Source organism: Coturnix japonica, chromosome 2 (assembly GCF_054131305.1).
Source record: "Coturnix japonica strain WE chromosome 2, WE-NBRP24, whole genome shotgun sequence".
NCBI lineage: Eukaryota > Metazoa > Chordata > Aves > Galliformes > Phasianidae > Coturnix > Coturnix japonica.
Genome location: NC_140664.1, coordinates 72,221,757 through 72,243,558, shown reverse-complemented (window position 1 = coordinate 72,243,558; position 21,802 = coordinate 72,221,757). Strand labels below are relative to the sequence as shown.

At 41.9% G+C, this 21,802-nt stretch overlaps 1 protein-coding gene across 19 annotated transcripts in view; it reads left to right on the top strand.

Annotated features, from left to right (window-relative positions):
* Positions 1 to 21,802, top strand: part of PHACTR1 (phosphatase and actin regulator 1) — a 259,502-nt gene that overhangs the window by 220,944 nt on the left and 16,756 nt on the right. For all 19 annotated transcript variants that reach the window (XM_085540213.1, XM_085540209.1, XM_085540207.1 and 16 more), the window contains one exon: positions 19,523 to 19,578. In XM_085540213.1, coding sequence (XP_085396339.1) covers positions 19,523 to 19,578 — 56 coding nt within the window. The remainder of the gene's footprint in view (positions 1 to 19,522; positions 19,579 to 21,802) is intronic.

The window sequence follows — 21,802 nt, the reverse complement described above, 5'->3', positions numbered from 1 at the left end:
AATTGATCTTATTGCAAAACATGCCTGTGCCATAGACTGTTTGCTGGCAGTCCTTATGCAGCATTTGCAGCAACTAATTAGAAGACCTTCTCTTCTAAACAAACCAGAATGGACTCCCCCAAAATGTGACACTTAACTATGAAACGAGGAGCAAAAATAGTGAATTAAGATGCAGAACCACATGACTTGGGGATAGGAAGCGGATGCTAGAGACCATGTTCTTGTCTGTTAAAAACCCTTATAGTTCCATTAACTTCTGTTCTGACATGCAGACCATCTGCACAAATAAATCTTTAAGTGGGTATGGTTTTCTTTTTGCTCTGCCTGCTGAGGTTCTCCCAGTCTCCTCCTCCATTTCCTCCCTCTGGTGCTTGCATATCTTCACAAGCTGCGCAAGAAGTGCATATAAGTAGCCATAAGCTAGAAAGGAAAAACGAAAGGTAAAACAAAGCCCTGAATGTTAGCAAGCAGAAGGAAAAGTCTGATTTCTGCCTTCTGACTGTCATTCTGGCTGTCTAACATGCTGAGAAGCACTGATTGCCCGGTCATTCAGGTTAGAGCAGGATGGAGCAACTGAACTTTGCTTTCAGTGGAAATGAGTGAGAGGACCGATGTATTTCTGTGCTATGATTGTGAAATAAGGCTACAGATAGATAGGAACTGGAACTGGTCTTGGAGGCACTCCTGGTACAATGACAATGTCATGGCCTGTCAGGAGCCTTTGGCAAGGAAGAGGTCTAGCACTGATGGGCAGTTCACAGCAGTGCTGCATGTCTCCCAGCAACTGTGTGACTATCCCCCTCCACCAAGACAAGTGTTCCAGTGCCAGTCCCTGCTTTTCTCTTTTCCGGAGGAATCATAGTGGTGATTTTAAGAGATCACACAAGCTCCTTCGCTCCTTCTGTCGATGTATTATTTAGTGAGCATAAAAGCCCTTTAGAGAAAATGTGTCTATATATTTCTTCATAGTTATACACTGCTCTAGACTTTTCTGAAGACTCTGCGCTCCCTTGATCTGGTAAGAACTTGTTTGTTTGCCTCTTTCAGATCGCCACTGCCATACCTTGAGACGTGTGTCTTTAGAATGTGGTCAGTCTGCCATTCATCCTGTAAGAGAGGCTGTCTAAAACACCAAAGGTTTTTTTGAGTCTCTTAACCCTCAACTGTAGCAAAGGGGCTCATCAGCAGTTAAATAAAAGAATCTAGAAGCTGAGATTCTGCTTTTGAAGAATGCATGGCATTGTCCTTATCTGCTCTCACTGAATTGCTTCCCTCGTGGCTTTCCAAACCTTCTGGAATGAGGTCAAACAATTATATAAAAAATCTGATAATATAGAATGTTATGCCTTACTTTGCCTAACAGTCAGAATCGGTGTTAAGGGAGCTTGTTGTTTCTTGAGACACTCTTGTCAGTGTTGTGTCTATCTCATCAATATACTCCTACCCACCTTAGGGCAGAGGACAGGTTGGCTGCAAGTCACAAGGCAGGGAAGATTAAAGACTACCCAGGTGAGCAGTGTGTGTCAGGGAACTGCTGCTGATCATCAGCAGATGCCTCAGGCAATCCAGTAAGATTTTGCATTCTGTGCTGTGCTACTGTCAAGGGCTGTCAGTTGTTGGAGTCAGATTTAACTGTATCTACTGTGAAAGCAAAGAAAGATGGAGTAGGGAGGCAGCCTTCTGCACATTAACTAACAAAAATAATTAAATTTGAAAGAAATAAATAAGAAAGTACCACCTTCTTGAAGTTTCCTGACGTTACCTTTTGCCTCTTCTGTGACTCTGATTGATGGACATCCAATCCCTGAGCCCTGTGACTGTGTTACTGTGTATGTTCTTCTGGCTTTAAAGCAGAGAGTCAGTGGCAAGCCACACTGACAGTTGTACAGTAGTGCACAGCATTGTTTACTGTTTAACCTTAGATTTATGCACTCTTTAATACATGATGGGATGCTATCTGTACAAGTGAAAAATATTGATCTGAAGCAATATAAATAACACACTGCAAGTATCACATGACAAAGAATGGGAAGTAGTAAAATAGATCAGAGAAACAGTCTCTTTATGCATCTGGCTGTAAATATGTACGTATGAAATGCAGACATACCTGCCAGATGTGTTTTTAGTCCCATTGATGCTTTGGTAATAGTTGCAAAACGTCTATGACTTAAAAATGTAATGTGAAAAGTCATTCTTCTTTGTTACGGAATGGCAAGTTTGACAGATGATGGTTGCCTACTATCTTGATCTGAAAAGTAATCTAATCTCCACACTCCCCAATCAATACTGTGTCTTCCCCAGGTGTGCTGAAAAACACTGCCTAGAAACAAATCCTGAGATTAAATGAACTTGGTGAATTGCCACACATATAAAAAATTGCCATCAATTTTAAGTGTCGTGTTCCTGCTGTGAGGTTTTTGCACTTGCTCCCATCAGCTGCCAGTTATTTTTGTGTCTCTCTGTGTGAGGGTGAGTGTAGAGGAAAAAGAGCATTGCAGAATGTTTGTAAACAGAAGAACCATAGAGTAGGGTAGAAAATATAGACAATATGGGAAAAGCTGAGCTTTGAGAGCAGGTCATGTGTTGCCATGTGGAGGAAATGCTGAGGCTGGCCATGGTGCGTGGCCATGGCAGGGCACAGGCCACTCCATTGCACCACAGTCATGGCTCCCTCGGATACTAGACTGTGAGGTACCTGGCCTCTGTAAATGCACAGCAGTTCTTTCATAACCCTGAGGGGAATGAATAATCCAAAGAGATCTTTTTGTTTACCAAAATATTCTGTGGTGAAGAGACTCGGCTCTTTGACACAATTAATTATTTGGACTGTGTAGTGGTCTCATTGAGGGGAGGCTTTATTCAGCCAGATGATGGAAACAAGATGGCCCCTGTTAGGGCTGGATCTCCTATGGGCTGTTCATCCAGTGCTGTGGAGAGCATTTTGTTCCCTCCCCATCTCAGAGTCATTTAGGGATAGAAAGAGTGGACAGACAGTAGGATTAGGCTTTATTCACAGGCCTTCTTTTGTTGGGTAACATGAAATAATTTCTTCCTAATTACCTCTGACGTCTACAGTTCTCACATTTATTGTTAGCCTTCACTAATGAGAGAAAAACAAGTGCCTAAAGCAAGAGCTCATCCCTAACCTCCAACTGCAGCGTGTGTTGTGTGTTGCTTGCCTCTTCACACATCGGGTGCTGCTGATAAATCACATGGAAAATGGGATTGTGGTAAACAAGCTCATCTAAATCCTGGATTAGAGGGGAGGATCAACAGCACTAGGTGTGTGAATGGGAGTGACTGGAAAAAGCTGCAGAGGGCTGAGCCTGGCTTTTAGCTGTGTTGGTAGCTAGGGAAAATGGTAGTTATGTAATTTAATATTAAACTTAGTGAGGAAGCTGTACCAAGAAGGTATCTAAATTGACCTTACCACCAGAGGAAGGCAGCAAAAACAGGTGATTATCTATGGGCAACAAATTGAAACTGAGTTATTACACATTTGTGCATGTGTGTCTTCCACAGTCTTTCTGACCTAAGGCAATAGACTGAAAGATAAACACACACATACACACACACACACACGTAACTATGTTTAAGGTATACTGAAGTCTCCAGATGTATGTATGTACCTATGAACTTTGGAAGAAAACCACTTCTTGACAAACTGTCATTGACAGCAAGTTTGGTGTGCTTTCAAAAGAAAAACCCACCAAGATATCAAGATCTTTTTAGACATCTAAATTTTCTGTCTCAGTAAAACAAGGATCCTCATTTCTGAATATGGTTCAGAATTGTTTCTATATGTCAGCAGTTTTAATAGGTAGCATTCATCATGGAAAAAACACAAGTCTAACATCACAAATGATTCTATTACTGTAGTTTTGATATATGAGTTCAAACCATAAACAATACGAATTTTCTTCATCTGAGTAATTTATGATTATGATTTGCTACAGCAAGAGGTCAGTGGAGCAATCTGGAGAGGAGAAGGTGATGCTGTCACCACAAAACACATCACCCTTGCATGCTCCCTTGCTTTTAGGTCCCTGACCTATGATCTTGATGGGCTTTGGCAGTGTGACCTCTCCTTTGCTGCAGCTCCAACTCAGGATGAGATGCATCCCTGTCGCCACCAGTTTTGCTCTGCCAGGGCCTTCTATGCTTCAAAGTTCTGCAGACTGGATACAGTCTGGCTGGCTGTAATCTCTCCTTGGGCAAACGTGTCTCTTCACATTAGAAGGTGGGGCACCAAATGTGCAGACACCGTAGATTAATGTTACTGTAGAGGAGGGGAGAGAAATGCAATTAGTGGTAGGCAACAGGCAGCAGGAAGCAGCATTGGAGGGCAGGGTCTCCCCAGAGGCACCCAGGTGGCCACTGGGGAAGAATGGACAGTGTTTGTTCTGCATTTCAGTCAGAGTTGTTGCCAGTCCGGGAAGGTATTTGTTATTTCTGGGATCTCTCACTATTCCTATTCCCTGCTCTCATAGAAGCAGTACAAGTCACTGTTTTTTTCATTGCAGCAGCTGTTTCTCCCGTCTTTTCTCTGCAGAATCTAAACCAGAATGCATTATGGTGTTACGGTTTCCTCTTCAGACTTGCCATCCACTTCAGCCCCCTAATTTTTCCTACAGTCTGTAGGAAAATCTATTCAAAATCTAACTTACTCTGTCAACAAATATATTTAGTCTACCTCTGTTTCCTTTGCAGATTCAATGGGGGTGTGGTATCCTTCATTTCCTGTCCTGAATTGATTGCAGTGTTGCTTTTAGTTGTCAAATCACTGTCAGCATTTACCTCAGAGGAAGCCACATTTCTCTGCTGGGCAAACTTATTCATGGTGATATATAGTGTACATATAATATAATGAAAGCTTGTGGCAGTAACAAGGAGATAGCTTATGTCAGTAATAGAAATCATCTTTTATTTCTTCAGTAAACAAAAGGCCATGTAGAGTCCACGCAGTGCTCTTTTGACTGAAAGCATGACAAATGCTAATAAAAATTGAAACAAACTAGGAAGTAATTTCAAGATGTTATTTTCTGGCTTTAGAAAGATTTATCTTTTGCTGTTTGATGCTGACAAATCCAGGGCAGCCTAGCTGGGGGTCATACTTGCTCCAGTGTGGGCCTGGTGCCTTCCATCACCAAGCACCTGTGAGAAAAGCCAGGCTTTGTCTTCTTCCACATTAAGCAGCTACAGCAGCTGGGAACACTCAGACCCTCCTCCCCATTCTTTCCTTAATGTTGACCAAAAGCGTTTCTCTCTGCCTGTCCTCAGATGTGGGGTTCCCTGGACCTTCCCCAGCTCTGACAGCCTGATGCTGTCAGGAGGCCACCGTGGTATCATTCTAACAGTGTTCCATGGTGCCCAAAACATTACAGTGTTAGCATTTGGGGCCTATAGCCTGTGAGTTGCCCCAGGGTTGAAGGAGGAGGAATGGCATACGTGCTGAGGGTCACTTTCCTGGGGATGGCTCCCTTGTGCCACTTTGCTTGATAAAGACTCTCTCTAAATCAAAAGGTTTAGATTAGATGTTAGGAGGAAATGTTCCCCTCAGAGGGAGGTGATGCATTGGCACAGGCTGCACAGAGAGGCTGTGGGTTCCCCAGCCCTGGATGGTGTTCAGGGCCACACTGGATGGAGCCATGGGCATGATCTGGTCAGTGGCAACCTTGCCTGTGGCAGGGAGGTTGAAAGTAGATGATCTTTAATATCGCTTCCAACCTAAGCCATTTAGTGATGATTCTATGGCCTTGTATGAAGGAAGCAAACCCAACAGTAGTTGAAGTAGATAAAAGAAGTAGGCTGGCAGGAACAAATTTCACCTTATAGGCTGATCACTGTAAAATGGAGCAATTTGCTTTTTCGGCAAAATATTTAACATGTCTCAGGAGTTACTTTTATATTTCTCCCCTTGTTACATCCTATTTGACAATACATGTGCAGGAGATTAACATTGGTAACCCACTTTAAGGAACTATGCATATAGAACCAATTTTTCATCCAGACTCCAATCTTTTAAAATTTTTTTTTTTAAGCTTTTACAAGCTTTTACAAGTTTCTAAATATGTGTGTGCTTATGTATGTGTACTGTGATTATTACTGTGAGCACAAGCTGGAATGCTGGATGTATGATCGTGTCCACATGCAGAAATATGGGAATTCAATACTCAGCTTTTTGTATGTGAGTAAGTAGAACTAACTTTCTGAGCAACTGACCGTGTAGTTAATAGAGTTTAATGTTATACATGTAGGTGTTTTATGAGATTAAATGTCTTTTGGACAAGTGGACTAGTGCTAAGGAAATTAATTAGTTAATTTGTTTGTCATTACACCTGGTGCAAAGTTTGCATGCTTTCCCTAACAGACAGTTTTAACACAAGGATCACTTGGAAATGAAGAGACTTTTTGGGTACATGCAGGAAGATTGCAAGTGGTCTTCTAAAGGTGAATGCAGATGAGAATAATACTCATATTTCAGTGCACAGGAATTCAAAGCCACTGTACAGACAATATGTGGGGATTAAAGTAAATCCTTTAGCCTCAGACCTGACCATGTAAAATTATTGTTTGTTACTAACATTAAAGAAGAGGAAGTGTTCTTAATTTCAGTAGACTACATCAATATATCTCTAAATATGCTACCTTTAACATTCACTGCTTGCCCTTCTAATGAATAATTTGCAAACCAGCAGACTACAGCAAAAGCATATTTTAGCACCATGGTAAATTCAGCTACATGGTCCTTCACTGACTTCCCTGAATTCAGGAGGCAGAACACTGATGGCTAATGAGTAATTAATAAAATAACCATTCAATATGTTGTATTTGCTAAATGAGCAAACATCTGTAATGTCAGGCTGGACAATTTATCCTGCAGAGTATCTGAGTTTACTGGCACTCTGGAAAGGTCTTCACCATTCCTTTTGTTGCAGTAATCAAGAGAGAAATCATCTTCCCTCCCTTTAATCAACTGTCTTTGCTACAAAAAACAAGCCTTGCAAGCAGCAGACCCTGATCTCAAACAGCAGAGGCTGTAAAGACACCAGGCCACTCCTTCAGCAGCACCAGGGAATGCTGCTGAAATGAGGGTCTCATGTCCTTCATGTGTGCAGGGCCAGGTGATGATGCTACCAGTGGAGATGCAGAGGCAGCATGTTTGGGAACCTTGATGGTCTGGTGGGTTGGCAGATGGCAATTTAGTTGCATCTGGGGAGCATCCCAGGTGATGCAAACTTCAGGTAAATGCTGTCTTAGGGAGGTCTTTGCAGAAGCTGCAGGGAAAGGTTCTGGGCCATCTGCCATGAAAGTTTTTTCATGGCCCAATTAGCTGGTCCCCATCCAGCTAAGCCCACAAGCAGTGCAAGTAGTGAGCTCATTTGGACTATTCGTCTGCTCTGGGAAGTGGGATGCCTGAATTGTGATATCTGCCTTTCCTAAAGCATTCTCTGTCCCACTGTAAGGACTTCTCCGTCCTCATATCCAGATTTCAGCTGTAAAAGGAGACAGCCTACCAGTCAGCTTGTTTGGAGTTGGTCCTACAGCTAGGTTCAGCTTACCTCATCTGCACATCACTCTCAAGGCTGGGAGCAACTTCCCTGGTGGGAGTTCAGCTCCAAAAACCTCCTTTTCCTCTCTTAGACAAAGAGATCCAGATGTCCTAAGGACTAAACCATCCAACAAACTCCCTTCCTTTCCTGTTCCTGACCCTTTGCTGTCTCCCTTAACCCTTTTCTCTTTTAGGCAGTCATATATTCTGAGACAGAGACAAGTGTTGTAAAGTTGTATCACACTCCACCATCAATTTCATCTTCTCTTTTAGACTACTGAATAGTCTAATATGCTGCTGCAGATAGAACAGCTGCCAGTATTTTACACTGCACTAATTCTGTTGCATTAAGGGCCGTGTCATGTTTTCAAATGTAATATGACAGCTAAAAGGATAATCTGCAGCAGTGAAAATGTCTGATTTTTGCCTCCAAAATCTACCACATGTGACACATTTTTAGGAGGTGCTTTTATTCCCCTCTCCATTGACTAATTCTTCTAAGACTTTATTCTCTCTTATTTCTCCTCATAGTTTAGTTGTGCTAGTAAATCTACCTCCACCCTCTGGTTCAAGGTACTGTAGAACACCTGACCTCAGTCTGAAGGATTCTACAGCAGACATAAATAGAGCAATGAGGGAATGCAAGGCATCAGTAGAGGAATGAGTCATGCCAGCTCACTCTTCTCAGCTTCCTTGCTCCTTGTTGTGAACCTTACTGCCTCAGATTTGGTTGTCCCATCTGTCTTTCATTGTATTCTGCCTCTCTCTGAGTTCTGTTCCTTTGCATCTAGACATTTCATGTTTTAAGAATTAAGGCCAGGGTTAGAACTTTCAAGAGAAGGAGGAGTCTAAGAAAGCTGCTTAATATTCAAGGACTTCCTCAAAGCTGAGGAATGGCAAAAATGCCAAGAAGCCCACATGGAAAAACAAGGAACTCCTGGCCAAACTCAAACACAAAACAGAAGCATTCAGAAGGTGGAAGCAGGGGCAGGGAAGCTGGAAGGTGTATAGAAGCACTGTGCAATCATGCAGGGATGAATTTAGGAAAGTTAAAGCCCAAATGGAATTTGTTCAAAGATGTCAAAAGATATGTTAAATTTGTTCAAAGATGTCAAAATTCACACTATAGTTTACAAAGGGAAATGCTAGGGAAAATGTGGTACCACTGCTTAATGAGGCAGGGGATCTAATGACACAGGTCATGGAAAAGGGGGAGGTGCTCAGTGCCTTCTCCTATCTTTACTAGCTAAGCTTGCCTTCAGACGTTCCAGGTCTGAGAGACGAGTGGAAAATCTTGTGGAAGATGGTCAGTTCAGGAAATTCTTAAGCAAACTGGACATGTTTAAGCCCTAATAGGGTTCACTTACAAGTGCTGGAAGCTGGTTGATGGCATTGTGAAGCTATTCTCAATCACCTTTTAAGCAAGCAGGGTGACCAAGAGAAGTTCTCAAAGACTGGAAGTAGGCACCCTCCTATCTCTAGGAGGACCCAGAGAACTACAGGCCTGTCGACATCACCCCATTTTTCTGGAAGGTGTTGGAGTAAATCCTGGAAACCATTTCAAGGCATGTGAAAGGCAAGGATGTCATCAAGAGCAGTCAGCATGGAGTCACTGTGGAGAAGTTATGTTTGATCAACTTGATAAACCTCTGTGATGAATTGACTGGCCTTGGCAAGTTTGCCTGCTGCACAAAACTAAGAGTGATAGCTACTGCATAGATTCATGCTGTCATCCAGAGGGCCTTGGACAAGCGGGAGAAATGGGCTGACAGGAGCCACATAAAGTTCAGCAAGAAGTGCCAAGTCATGTGCTTCGGGAGGAACAGCCACTGCATGCTGGTGAACATGTAGACAGAAAGCAACTGGTGGTCTTCCATCTTAGCTTTTGGAGGTGTACAGTACTGCTGGCTGATTTTTATGTGCCTGTGGCAGTGCAGTGTGGTCAAATTCTGTCTCAGATCTTCCAAAATTCTTAGTCTCTGCTCTCTCCCCCACACTAAGGTTACTGTGAGTGTGTCTTGTGAAGCTATTCCACTGCAATTCCTGACAATGTTTTGTTCTGCTTTAGGTTATTGCACAATGGCTGTGCCAACAAAGACAATTTAGCCTGGTCACAAGCTCTGACAAATGTCTTACTATTACGTGCACACAGTAAAAGTCTCCAGCTCACTTCAGTTACAAGAGAATATTGGGTTAGCTCTGAAGACCGAAGTCCTCATGCTTTCTTGCATGGAAAAAATGAGCAGAACTCAGTTTCTAAACAAGAACGTCTCACAGACGCACTGTGTTTGTGTGGAAATCAACTCCAGATGCCCAGCTTCTAACAAACATTTCTCTCAGCCCTGCATCCCCCATACCCTTAGTCCCCCCCTTGCCATTGCAAAGTCCCACTTTCCCTTCCAAGAAATTTTCAATTTCTTTGTATATTTTACCGTTCTTTCTTTTTATCTTTTCTGACTATCCAAAGCAGAATTTGGAAACAAAAGGGTAATGTGCTTCCAAACTTCCCATTCCAGAGACAACAAACAGCAATTTACTGCTCTATCTCTGTTTGGGAAAAGGGGTTTGTTGCTTTCGGAAATGTCCCTGTCTATTTATTACCGTTAGAATAGCAAAGATATTCAATAGTGCATAAGGTAATGTTCTAATATATCTAATAGGAAGTAGGATGGATAAATGTATTTGATAGACATTCTACCAATAACACTGTTCAAACCAGTTTGATGCTGTAGTAGCTGTGAGACATTTTCCCCTCTCTTCCTTAGCAGCTGGTGTTAATTAGCTGGGCTATGCCAAGCACCACTGCCGTCAAGCAGGAGCAAAGTCATTATTAGCACAAGATAATCTGCAGTCATGAAAGTGGGCTTAACACCCAATAAACTATAAGGTACAGATGTGAATTTAGTATGCTTGTAAAGCAGAAACCAAGTTTACATGGCTTTGGCCCATGGAAGCTAGAAGGAGGGGCTGAGCTCAATGCCAATGCATGAGAGACTGCACGTTTTAATGATGAAGTCAAATGAAACCAGGAAGCAGACACTGTCTGTTTGCACAGACTATCCTAGGCAGTGTGTTTTAATACCAGTCTGTAGGTGCAGTTTCCAGTTTTAACAACATGTTGTGTATCATCAGTATGTGTTCAGAAGGGATTTTGTCAAGATAACTGTGCCAGTTCTCCCTCTGAGTCCCCTCTCCTTGACTTCAGCTGGGTATGCAGGAAACAACACAGTGACTAAAAAAGAGAGTACTGGAAACCTAGGACAGAATTTTATCAGTTCTGGCATCACTAGTCATCTGAGTGTGCCCTGCAGGGAAATGTAGGCCTCTCTTATGGCCACGAACAACCATACATGAACAAGCATACTTTGCTTTACTGTCATACAAAGCACTCTAAATAATAACCCTCTTTTGCCCTTCTGCCTGAACGATGGCTGAATAAGCTATTTGGATCAGTAAGAAGCTCAAAAAAACAGTCGCTTATTTAAGACAGGAATGAGCTTCTCTCCCACGTTATATAAAGAAGAGGTAGCTGGTCGTTTCTTCCACTTTGCTCAACATCAGCTCTAACTAAAGAGAAAAAAAAAGAAAAAGAAGAAGGCCACTGCTCTCCCCTAAGCAGCCAGAATGTGATAATCAGGCAGGTTTTTACTTTGATAGAGTGTCGCAGGGGGCTGAGTTATATGTACACACATCTGATCTTAGCTGGAAAACTGACACTGGAGAAACTTCAGTGGGCACTGAACCAATCCCTTGAAGCTTCAGGGGAAAAATGTAATAGCTGATGTTGCACTGTGCATAAAAAGAAGAAAGACTGCGGCCTGTTCAGCATATCACATGTCCCCCTGGACGTGTTTTGGTTCCTGGGTTCGATTCTGTTTGTTTTGAAGTAAAGAGTATCTGCCTGGAAAGAGGATCTGTGTTACTTTGGAGATTATTGATTCCTGCTGCTAATGCCTTATTCAGTGTAATAAGCTTCTTTATAACATTGCATTTGTTTTGCTGTGGAAATACTTATGAAGGAACAAAAAAGGATGATCACTTTATGGTCCAAATTTAGCCTCAGGGCAATTATATGCATCTCAGTAATTGCAAGAGAATAAAATGCAGATGGGACAAGACTTCTCCCAAGAAAATAAAAGAGGTCTTGCCATCATGCTTTTAAGCCACCAAATCTAAATGTAAAGATGATGAGATATATACATATATATTTCTGGGTTCTGGTAGTGCAAAGGAGCAGAAGTAGACCCTGGTAGTTAAGGTGTTAAATATACACCATCTGGAAGGGGATAGGTTGTGTCCTTGAACAAAGTGGGAATTTAGAGGATGGGAAAATCTCTGGGTAGTGTGATGAAACGTGGTTACCTGAAAAGATAAGAACTGAATTTGCAAGCAGTGAAGCAGATACAAAAGAATCAATGATGTAAAACACATGCGAAGATTCATTCTAATCAGCAGGTAGCCCAGATGTAGATGTAACCGTTAAATGGACAGGAATGACCCAGACATCTGCACTGCAGCTGGCAACACTACCGCTGGGAAGAGCCAGCCTTGTAAACTGCTTCAGTAAATCTGGGCTTGTAATTGCTGTCACAGTTGCTGCATGAAGAGTTTTGTCTACTGAAGCTGGCTGAATAAGGAGTTTTTCACATTTGGTACTCAGCTGGAACAGTATATGTAACAAGTATGGGAGAGAAAACAATAAAAATAGCACAGTGAGGAGTTAAATTTTTATTACAAAATGAGAAATACCATTTCAGGCCGGTACCAAATATTTTCTCCAATGTATCTTTAATGCTTTTTAAAACTCCTTTAGGTAGCGTCCAGTAAATTGTTTCTTCAGCTGAAACTACTCACCAAGTTTGACCTCATCTTGTAGATAGTTTCTGACCTGCTGGAACTCAATTTTTGGCAATTTTACTGTTTGTCATAAATGTTTGACCCAGGCTTAATTCTTGATCTCCCAGTGAACGTTTTGCAATAATTCACTGCTCTTTATAAGCTAGCCTGCCTTTTATATAGTCTGGGAGACTGAAATGTCACTGACACAATATAGTTAATCACTCTTAAAGCTCTCAAAATTGTTCGAGGAATTTTCCACTTCAATAACAAGACAAAGTATGGATGCCATGCTATTTCCTATGCATCCTTTCTCCCAGAAACGGAATTGTTATGGTTTTGAATTACTGGTACAGCCAACTTCTGTTATGAAAGTTAGAACTCCTACATGGTGGATTTTCCAAGTCACTGAGTGTTTTAGATTGTGATTTGTTTCTCAGAAAGTGGGTAAGTTGCTTTATTCCTGTATCAAGCCTTGCTCGCTTGAATGAGCTTCCCTGAGCATCGGGAGCCAGGGCAGAAGAACCTGTGAAGGTGGAAGTGGACTTTGTTACTTAAGCTTTTCCTTGGAGATGAGTGTACTTTCAAGAGTAACTTTTATGGGAATAAGCAGTCAGTGACTGGAGACAAGAGGGAGACTCCACACTCATTCAATCTAAGTTCCTAAAAACAGCAACCAACAAGTTGGTTGGGTGACAGAGCTGAAGGGGTCTGGGACTCTGTCAGGTCTGTTGTTTGTCTGAATGGTCCTTAAGATAGTCCAAGAAGAAGGTCTTCAGCTACAGAAGATGGAGGACAGCTTTACAAATGTATTTATGGGATCTGGTCTTCTACAGATTTTCCAAGTACAAAGGCTACACCTCAAAACTGAGAAAGTAAGTGCCAGAAGTTAGCAATAGGGGCCTCCAAACACTGGTCTTTGGAGAAAGAGAATATTAAATTTAATGTCTTACAAGGGGTAAGGAAAATAATGTTTCTAAGATTTAGCCTCCAAATGTTTCCTTAAAAAATGCTTCTTTGAAGGCTTGTTATGTTTGTTCAGACATAAAACCGTGTAACCACAGGGAGAAAAGATTCTAAAACTAAGTAGCCACAATAACGCCTGTAGATAGCAAGCACATCTGTTCAGATCAGGCTGATTTTCACAGTGCCATTTTAGTCAATCAAGTCATTAATGGATTGACCTTGAACTGTGAATTACACTTTGTGAAATCAGCTTTCAGTTGAATATTACTACTTCTATAGAAGCAAATGTCTTTCCTCAAAGCTGTGCAGGAAGACAATCACTATCACTTTAGCACATTTTTTTTCTTTAGCCTTCTGCATTTTCAGTACTCAAAAATATCCAATTTTTATTGTTCCAAAAATACGTTCTTGAATTAGAGACATTGTAAGCTCTCTCTTCTGAAAAAAGATTGTTCTTTGTTTCCTACTACAGTTGGACATTTTGCTTTTGGGGTTAGGGATAAGAGATTTGAGAACTAGTGCTACAAAGCTCATATGGTACAACTGTTTTAATTCCACCATGCCCTTATTTAAAATTAAACTTTTGTGATGGTGTTTTATGTGAACAGCTGCCATTTGGCTGATGATAATGAAACAATGTGATAATGAAACAGAGGAATCTCCATCTTAGAGCTCAGGTTGTGGGACAATCTTGTGTGCTCTTGCAGTGTTCAAGGTATCAGTAGGTGTTTTGCACTTAGTGAAAAAGGAGCTGAAGTATGAATTTTTGGCAATACGTGGCTTTATCTTGAGAAAACAATAAAACACTGATAATCGGTTCCTTGGCAAAATGCAGGTCTCTGCATTGTGATACCGCAGTCCCTTTTGTGCAGGGAGATTCACTGGAAGCTCCTCCTGTGATCTTATGAAAGATTGCTGATTGGATGTGACATTATTAGGTGTATAACTCTGTTTCTGCTCAGCACAGTTGGACTATCTCATCATTCCTTTTAATTTCTTAACAAAATGCAGAGTTCACAGACCAAGATGTTTCTGCTTTATTTAGGTATTTCATGGAAATGTGTTATGTGTATGATAGATAAGATTTTAACTTCATGTGGGTTGTTGAAATCTACATTTTGAACATGATTCTCTTTCCCCCAGGAGACCAAATCTGATCTAATGTGGGCAGCCTGTTGTTTTGTGGGGAGCTTTTAACTTCCCAAGAGTAAATCAAACCAAAATAAATCAATTCCTCGATCAGCTTAAACAGAAAGGAGTACATTGAGCAATGAGTCTAGAATGGATTCACAAGGGCTAAAGAATGAAAAAAAAAATGTTTTAGACAAAGTGCCCACTTGGTTTTATTTTCCACTATTCAGATGCTTGAGAAAGCAGAAAAAATGCTGGTAAATTTTCCTTAAGGTCTTCACGGTAATCTAGACTAGGTAGAGCTTTAATGTTTATACTGATTGTGTTTCTTAACGCAAAACGAAGTCTGGAATGAGCATGATTTGAGGAGCAGAAGGAGGCTGCTTAGAGCCTAAATTAAAATCTGAAATATTTTTTTGTTGAAAATGTTATCTTCTTGCAGAGCCCTTCTAGATGCATGTCTGCAAGCATGTTATAGGGGCTGTCATTCTGTTGTTTCATGTGCTGGAATACTTGGTATTTCCTGTGGTGTGCTCAGATGAGGTGCTAAGCCAAATTGCCACTGTTATCCTTCAGGACATGGGCCTGCTCTGGCTATTCTGGACCAGGTGATGCAGCCCAGGGAACAAGCTGAGATGTGATGGCAGCACTAGGAAGCACTTAGTTCTCCAACTGATGCTTTACAGTTGTTAATTGGTTGGGTTTTTTTGCTGTAAGCGAGCACATTCTACCAAAATTTCCTAAGTAGTTTTCACTGAGACTCTCTCAGTGGTGCTTTATCTAGTGGCGACCAGGAGTCTCTGCCCCCTGCGGACTGCTCTTACCACAGGCCTCTTTTTAGCTGCAGGATCACTACAGTCTCAAAGGGGATGAAAGCTTAAAATGAACAGGGAAGTGAGGAGTACTCATTACATGGTAACTGAATCGTGGCAAATGCTCCTTATGGTTTTATTGCCTTAATTTCTCAAGAAAAACAGTTCTAAAGAGTGTTATCGTGACAGATACCAAGAGATTTGTCACACAAGGAAGAGAGCTTAAAGGAGGTGATAATGTATCCTACAAATTAGCCAACATCTTAATGGAGTCTGGTACAGAAATCATAATGGTGTAGAAGTCTTACATTTTCCTCTTTGGGTAAGGATTTTCTATTTAATATCCCTTCAGCTTATTCACTGATTGATAAAACTATGTTAATCCCATTTTATAAATCCTGTTAGGAGAAAGATAGTTTTCCGTAGACTCTTAATTCTGGCTGACAGTATCTGGGTTGACAATTCAGAGAAGGTGAGTTGCTGAGCTTATGGATATTTTTTGCTCATTGTGCAGTGGCATAAGGAAAGGAGGTCATTTTTTTTCTTGCCCTTTGCTAACAGTTAACTGTCACAAGCAAATAAAAGCTTTTCTTCTCTTCCATTTTCATCTTCCACTTTTCTGCATTTGTCGTGGGAGTACAAAGAGCCCCTAGTAAGTTATCCTTCATCAGTATTGCTTTGCTATCAGCACTATTATTGAGAAAGGCAAGCTAAATTAAGCAATAGTAAGACTCTTTACTGCCATTGAATTTTCCTCATGTTGAATTATATAGCTGATTTAAATCAGCACAGTTCTGCTGGCTTCAGTCGTGCTCATTTATGCCAACTAAAGAGCTATGCAACAAGTAGTTCTTTATGGCAGCTGCCTTCTCATGTGCCCAGCTCCTCTGTTAGAGCAATCTCTAGGGTGGTATGAACCCAGATGCACTTAGGTAAAAAGATTTGCTTCTAGAGAATTAATTTAAGAGTTACTCCAGAAGATATAACCCCCTGCACTCAGAAGTTTCTTCGTGTCTTTGTGACTTATACCATAGGAACAGATTGTGAGCATGGATGAGCTCCAGAATATGTTGGTGGCGTTGTGGGCACCTCACCATACTTCTGTGTGCCCTGTTATGACCACCTATGACCTGTTTGCTGCTCCAGGGTCATGCCCATCAGATGTCACCATTCCAGCTCTGGAAAGCTTCTCGGTATTGCCTCTTGTGTCTGCTAACTCTTGGAGTTAACAAGCCTGGCAAGTAAATTAGGTGTCATTTTCCAGCAAGCCATGTTCTTAGTCAGGAGGCAGCCTAGGCAGTCAGGAGTGCCTTGCTTCAGAAGTGTAACCAGACCAAAAGTGCTGTCATCTAAGCAGATAGGTGACCACTGTCCTGAGTGCGCTCTGGGCATGACTGCACTGCAGAGAAGTCTAAGCATCACTGTGCAGACTCTTAATTTGATGTTAATTGCAAAATAAAAAGGATGACACGTTCACACATGGTTAAGCATGTTTACACGGAGGTCTTTAAATTCAGAAAGAACTGTTGAAAGGCTGGTGCTTTCAAAGGCCTGTCTTTTCCTTGGTCAGATAACTATATTCCTGTAGCTCCACAAAACAGAGTTCCCATTCTGGTCAATAACTTGCATCCCACTTGATTCTGATAGTTTCCATAAGCAGTTTCTTTACTTGCTATTGCAGGAGGTCTGCAACCACATCATTTCTCACCTCCTTTTTCTCCTTTCTGTTCTGATTGTGCTGCTAATTAGACGCTTGTTTCCTGACCTCTGGCCTCTTGACAGCCTCATGCAGCCCCTGCAATGTTAAATGAAAGAAGGCACAGCAGCAATCCAGCAATCAAACCTCTGAAATCAGCCTCTGCGATCTAGGTGGGCTTTGTTAATATTTTTATTCTGCACAACACAGGAAGGAAAGACAAAGAGTGGAGTTATCACATCTACTCTTTGCTAAGATCACAACAATGCGCTGGAGATGGTACATGGAAATTAGGTGTGGGGAAAAAATGTGTCTTTGCAGCCCCAATAACAAAGCAAGAGCTGCTAACATTCATTTATTTACAGGATAGTACCTAGTACTGTCAAAAATGTTAACAGCTGCCCAACGTATGGCAAACCCAAAAACTCTAGATCTCTAGACTGTATCTATGAAAAATACCGTGTTTTTTTCTGCCATGTAACTTCATCCCTTTAGAACAGAGGTCATCATCAAGGCAGAAGCACACTGCAGCCTGAAAAAGGTTTTTTATGGGATCCATACAATACTTTGATTATTGACGGGGAACGCAGATGTTTCTTGCTGGTTTTCACTTGACACCCTACCAGGAATCTTAGGGAAGAACTGCATAGTGTGTAGGTCTCTGAGCTACACAGGAAATGGGGATACATGTATAGGACATGCTTGGATGAAATCCCTCACCTCAGTGTAGATGCAGTGAAAAAGTGAAGTAAAAACTTGATTTAAATTCATCTACTTTCTGGCAGATACTGAGATGAGAAGGAAATACATGGAAGAGTTGCTCTTTTATGCAAATCATTCATGTAGATAGACAAAACCTCTGCCTTTTGTTTGCAATGGTCCAGTGTGAACTGTTCTTAATAAAAGTGTTAGCTGCGCCTTTTAATCATCATTTTCTTCTGGAAGAGGAGTACTTTGGAAGCCTTCTTTTCAGACTGATGTCTCCTTACACTCGTTGTGTGATGTTTGTTTCTATAGAAGTGCTGCACACTGGGTGGATTGAGTCTGTCCTGAACGTTCATCCAATGCTTCCTCTTGAGAAACATCACAGCGTGGTGGATTAAAAGCTTCCTATAACTCAGTTCCTGCAGACACTCTTAGTGGAGCTAAACTTGGCAGCTTTTTCTCTTTGATTCTCAACTGCTGATTGAAATAAAGTAGCTGTGATTTCTTCTTAATACTGAGGTGAAGTATTCCATTAGCAACAGCTACTGTATCTTAAAGATGGTGATAGCAAGCATTCTAACTTCACTTTCATCTTCAATGTACTTTGTAGGTATTCTTTACTTCTGAATTATGGTCGAGTTTCTGACCCTGTGACACTTTTTCAGTGAGGTGTTTGATTGATCTGCCATGGCAAAGAGGCAAAGCCAGTCATTCCAAATTCTGCACTGGAATAGGACCGTGTTCTGTATTAGTGATGGAAAATGGCCCCAAAGGCAGTACAGCTGGTATCATCTCTGATAGCAGAAATCTTCAGGCTGTGTAAAATCAGGTGCCCTAACTTCTGCCTTCATACAGAAGATGAGGCTCCCACCCATCCCACACACTTCATCCTTGTGCACCATGTGAGGGTGGACCAGAGGTTGCTGGCCAAAGCAGGGGTATTGAACTAAGTGATGCAGACACTATCCCCTGGCTCTGGAGATGGCCCTTGTTGGGTACCTCCCTGAATGACCATGCCTGAGGGATGAGAAGGCAGTGTCCTGTCACTGGCAGCACTGACAAAACTCCCATTGAGCCTGGTGAGAGCAGGAGCAGGCCCAGCAGTGTTGACTTCTAACGTCATCGCAGTGGTTGTCTTTGTTTTCCTTAAGATCCCTTTGTGCTTCTCTGCTTTGCTTTGTATTCTGAATATTCAGATTGTTTCTGCACTCGGGGCCCCTGCTTGTAATTAGATTGCATTTGTTGTGAGTCTGTCCTACAGGTTGACAGGCAAGTCATGCTGATCTTCACTGTAAGGTTTAATACAAGCCACCAGAGGAGGAGGGGAGTGGAGCTGTGGAGGAGGAGTGCCACTATTGTTCGGCCCTCAGCACTGCCAAACTGTCCCTTGTTTTTTCTGCAGGCTGCCTGCCTGTGTGTTCAGATGCTGTTTGAACAAGCCTGGAGGCTCACAAAAGGGCAGGGAGAGGGTTAGCAGGGTCTCAGCTAGAAATGCTTGTGCGAGTCAGGAAGCAGGCATGGGAGGAAGGAAATTAAGTGAAGACATCTGTGTAGCTTAACTCCCAGCAGCTCTGCCTGGGGTAGGGGTGGGAGTGCTGTGCCTAAGATGACTTAACACAGTTCGTCTTTCATGGGCTGGACACAGAGGAAACTGCGAAAGTGAAACATGGTCTGTGTCACGCATGGTCCAGGCACACCAAGTGCATAATGGAGCAGTGTTGGAGCTTTCTGCTCTGCCTTTCACACCTCAAAATAACGCTCAAAGACATTGAGCTGAGGAGGATGTGATATGGTCCAGAAACTGATCTTGGACTTTTTTCGCAGACGACTGAGCCAGAGGCCGACAGCTGAAGAATTGGAGCAGAGGAACATTCTGAAACGTAAGTCCTGATACTACTAACATTTAATCTGAAGCCAGCTAGTTTGCATTAGCTCAGATTCACATTGTGTGGGTTCTTCTTATAAAACATATATATGCATCACAAATAACAACAAAGTGCATTATAAATGCAAGTAAGCGTGCAGGTCTGCAGCAACACTTAGAGCTGCAGAAATAATTCATTAAAAACGTAGTCAGTAAATTCACATGAATGAACAGCCCTTGGGAAAGAAAAAACACAACCAACACAGAATCTTTTTTGCAAGTCCTGTTTGCAATAGAGGGTCATTCTGAAAAGCCTTTCTGTGCTGCTCTCACGCGGATATGAGCATCCCATTATAAGCTGGTAAAGCCATTAGAACGTGGCTTGATGAGTTTTGCTGAAAACCTTCACAGCGATCTAGACTTAGGTGGAGCCTTTATTTAATTCAAAGTAGAATCCTGTGTTACTTGGGATAATTCCAGTGAAATGTTCCCCTGAAACTCTTCCTTTAAATCAGCCAGCCACAAACTTACCGATAGATACTCAGGTCACTAAAGTATATTTTAAAGAGACAGACTACCATTTGGAGAGTCTCTGATAAGTTAAGTTCCTAGGTATGTTGTCACCAGTTCAGGACTGAGTCTTGCACAAACCTTGTAATCTTGGGAAAGAAAAACAGCAGTTTGATTACTCACCTTGAAGAGTTTGCTTTTTAACAGAAGCACAAAGCTGTTCATCTCATTATTGTTGGTACTTTGGAAATGAGGAATAGAATAAAGAGCTTCCTTTTTTAAGACAGTAAAATCCTTCATTCTAGGGAAATTTTAAAAATGAACACAGTCAAGAGTATTCCTACATGGTACCTTAAAAGAGCATCGTAGGTTGGTCCATTGTATATCTTCTATTGTTCAAACAGCAGACTTGCACAGAACCATAGAAGTGTGGTAGCTAAAGACAAATTCTCTGGAAATCAGCAGAAACAACTGATTAAATTCTTCAGAATCAAACTCCTCACATGTTATTCATGTTGTCATGCATGGCAGACAAGGAAAGACACAGACACTGCTATCAATGCAAAGAGGAGCAAGGACTGGACAGCAAAGGCAGTGCGGCAAGCCTGAGGCTGCCAGGAAAGCTGTTTCTTTGGGATCAGTCCCCTGTAATAGCCATGCTCCTACTATTCATCCCTAGCTCCTGTGCCAGCAGCTGGCAGAATTCAGTCTAAAAGGTGGCAGAAACTGGGGAACTGGTGGTGCATCCCTCTGTGATTGCCTTGGGGTGGAGGCTGTCAGGACAGCTGAAGGAGAGGGAACCTGTAGCATGACCAACAATGAGCTCAGGCTAACGGGGACAGAGGCCAATTCTCTCAGCAGCTCGTGTTGTCATCCTGTCTCTGGCTGCCAGCACGAAGCAGCCCGTGCCACGCAGCACTTGGCACTGGTATGTGACCAGTAAACACCGCACTGGCACTGGTGAGGGTGGCTGACAGGGGCTGTGGGAAGGTAGGAGGGTCTCAGGCAGCAGTTCTGGATGAAGTGTTTGAAGCAGAGAAGTGGCGTGACCAAAGTTGGGGTTCTATCAGAGATTTCCTAATCTCTCCCATGCAGAGACTTGAGTTGTTTTGCTTTTCAGGGGAATTATCCTCTGAGCCTCATCAGTTTCCTTCTGAATTTTATAAAGGCTCCTATATGACACAGATGTGCCTGAAAATATTGCTGTGAATCCAGAACTATACTTTATTTCCATAACAATACTCTATTTCCTAAACGGATGTTTTTTTATCTTGATTCCTAAGCACACATCTGCCCAAAACACTGTCTGTCCTGGTAGACAAACAACATCATAACCACAGGAAAAGCTAAGGTGGAATTTCCAAGGCATCATAATTTTTGGTGAACCACAACAGGACAAGGAACAAACATTTAGAAATAGTTACACGATTTTAAAAGTAGCTAAAAATAATATTCCGGTCTTAAAAAGGTAAATATAATGTCTGTTCAGAACAGAATTACTATATGTCTGAGAATTTTGATTGATACAGTGGAGCCTATGGAGAAAGAGCCATAGAATGCAATAATTAAGACTTTAAACTCTCTATGTAAACAGTTCAAGTTGCTTGCAAAAGCCCAGTTCACAGCACACGCTGAAAAGAAACCCCAGCATTCTTCCAGGTGAAGTAAATAGGATTTCCTCTGCAGTTAAAGCCATCATTTCCTTGATGCACTTGTCTTACTGAGTATTG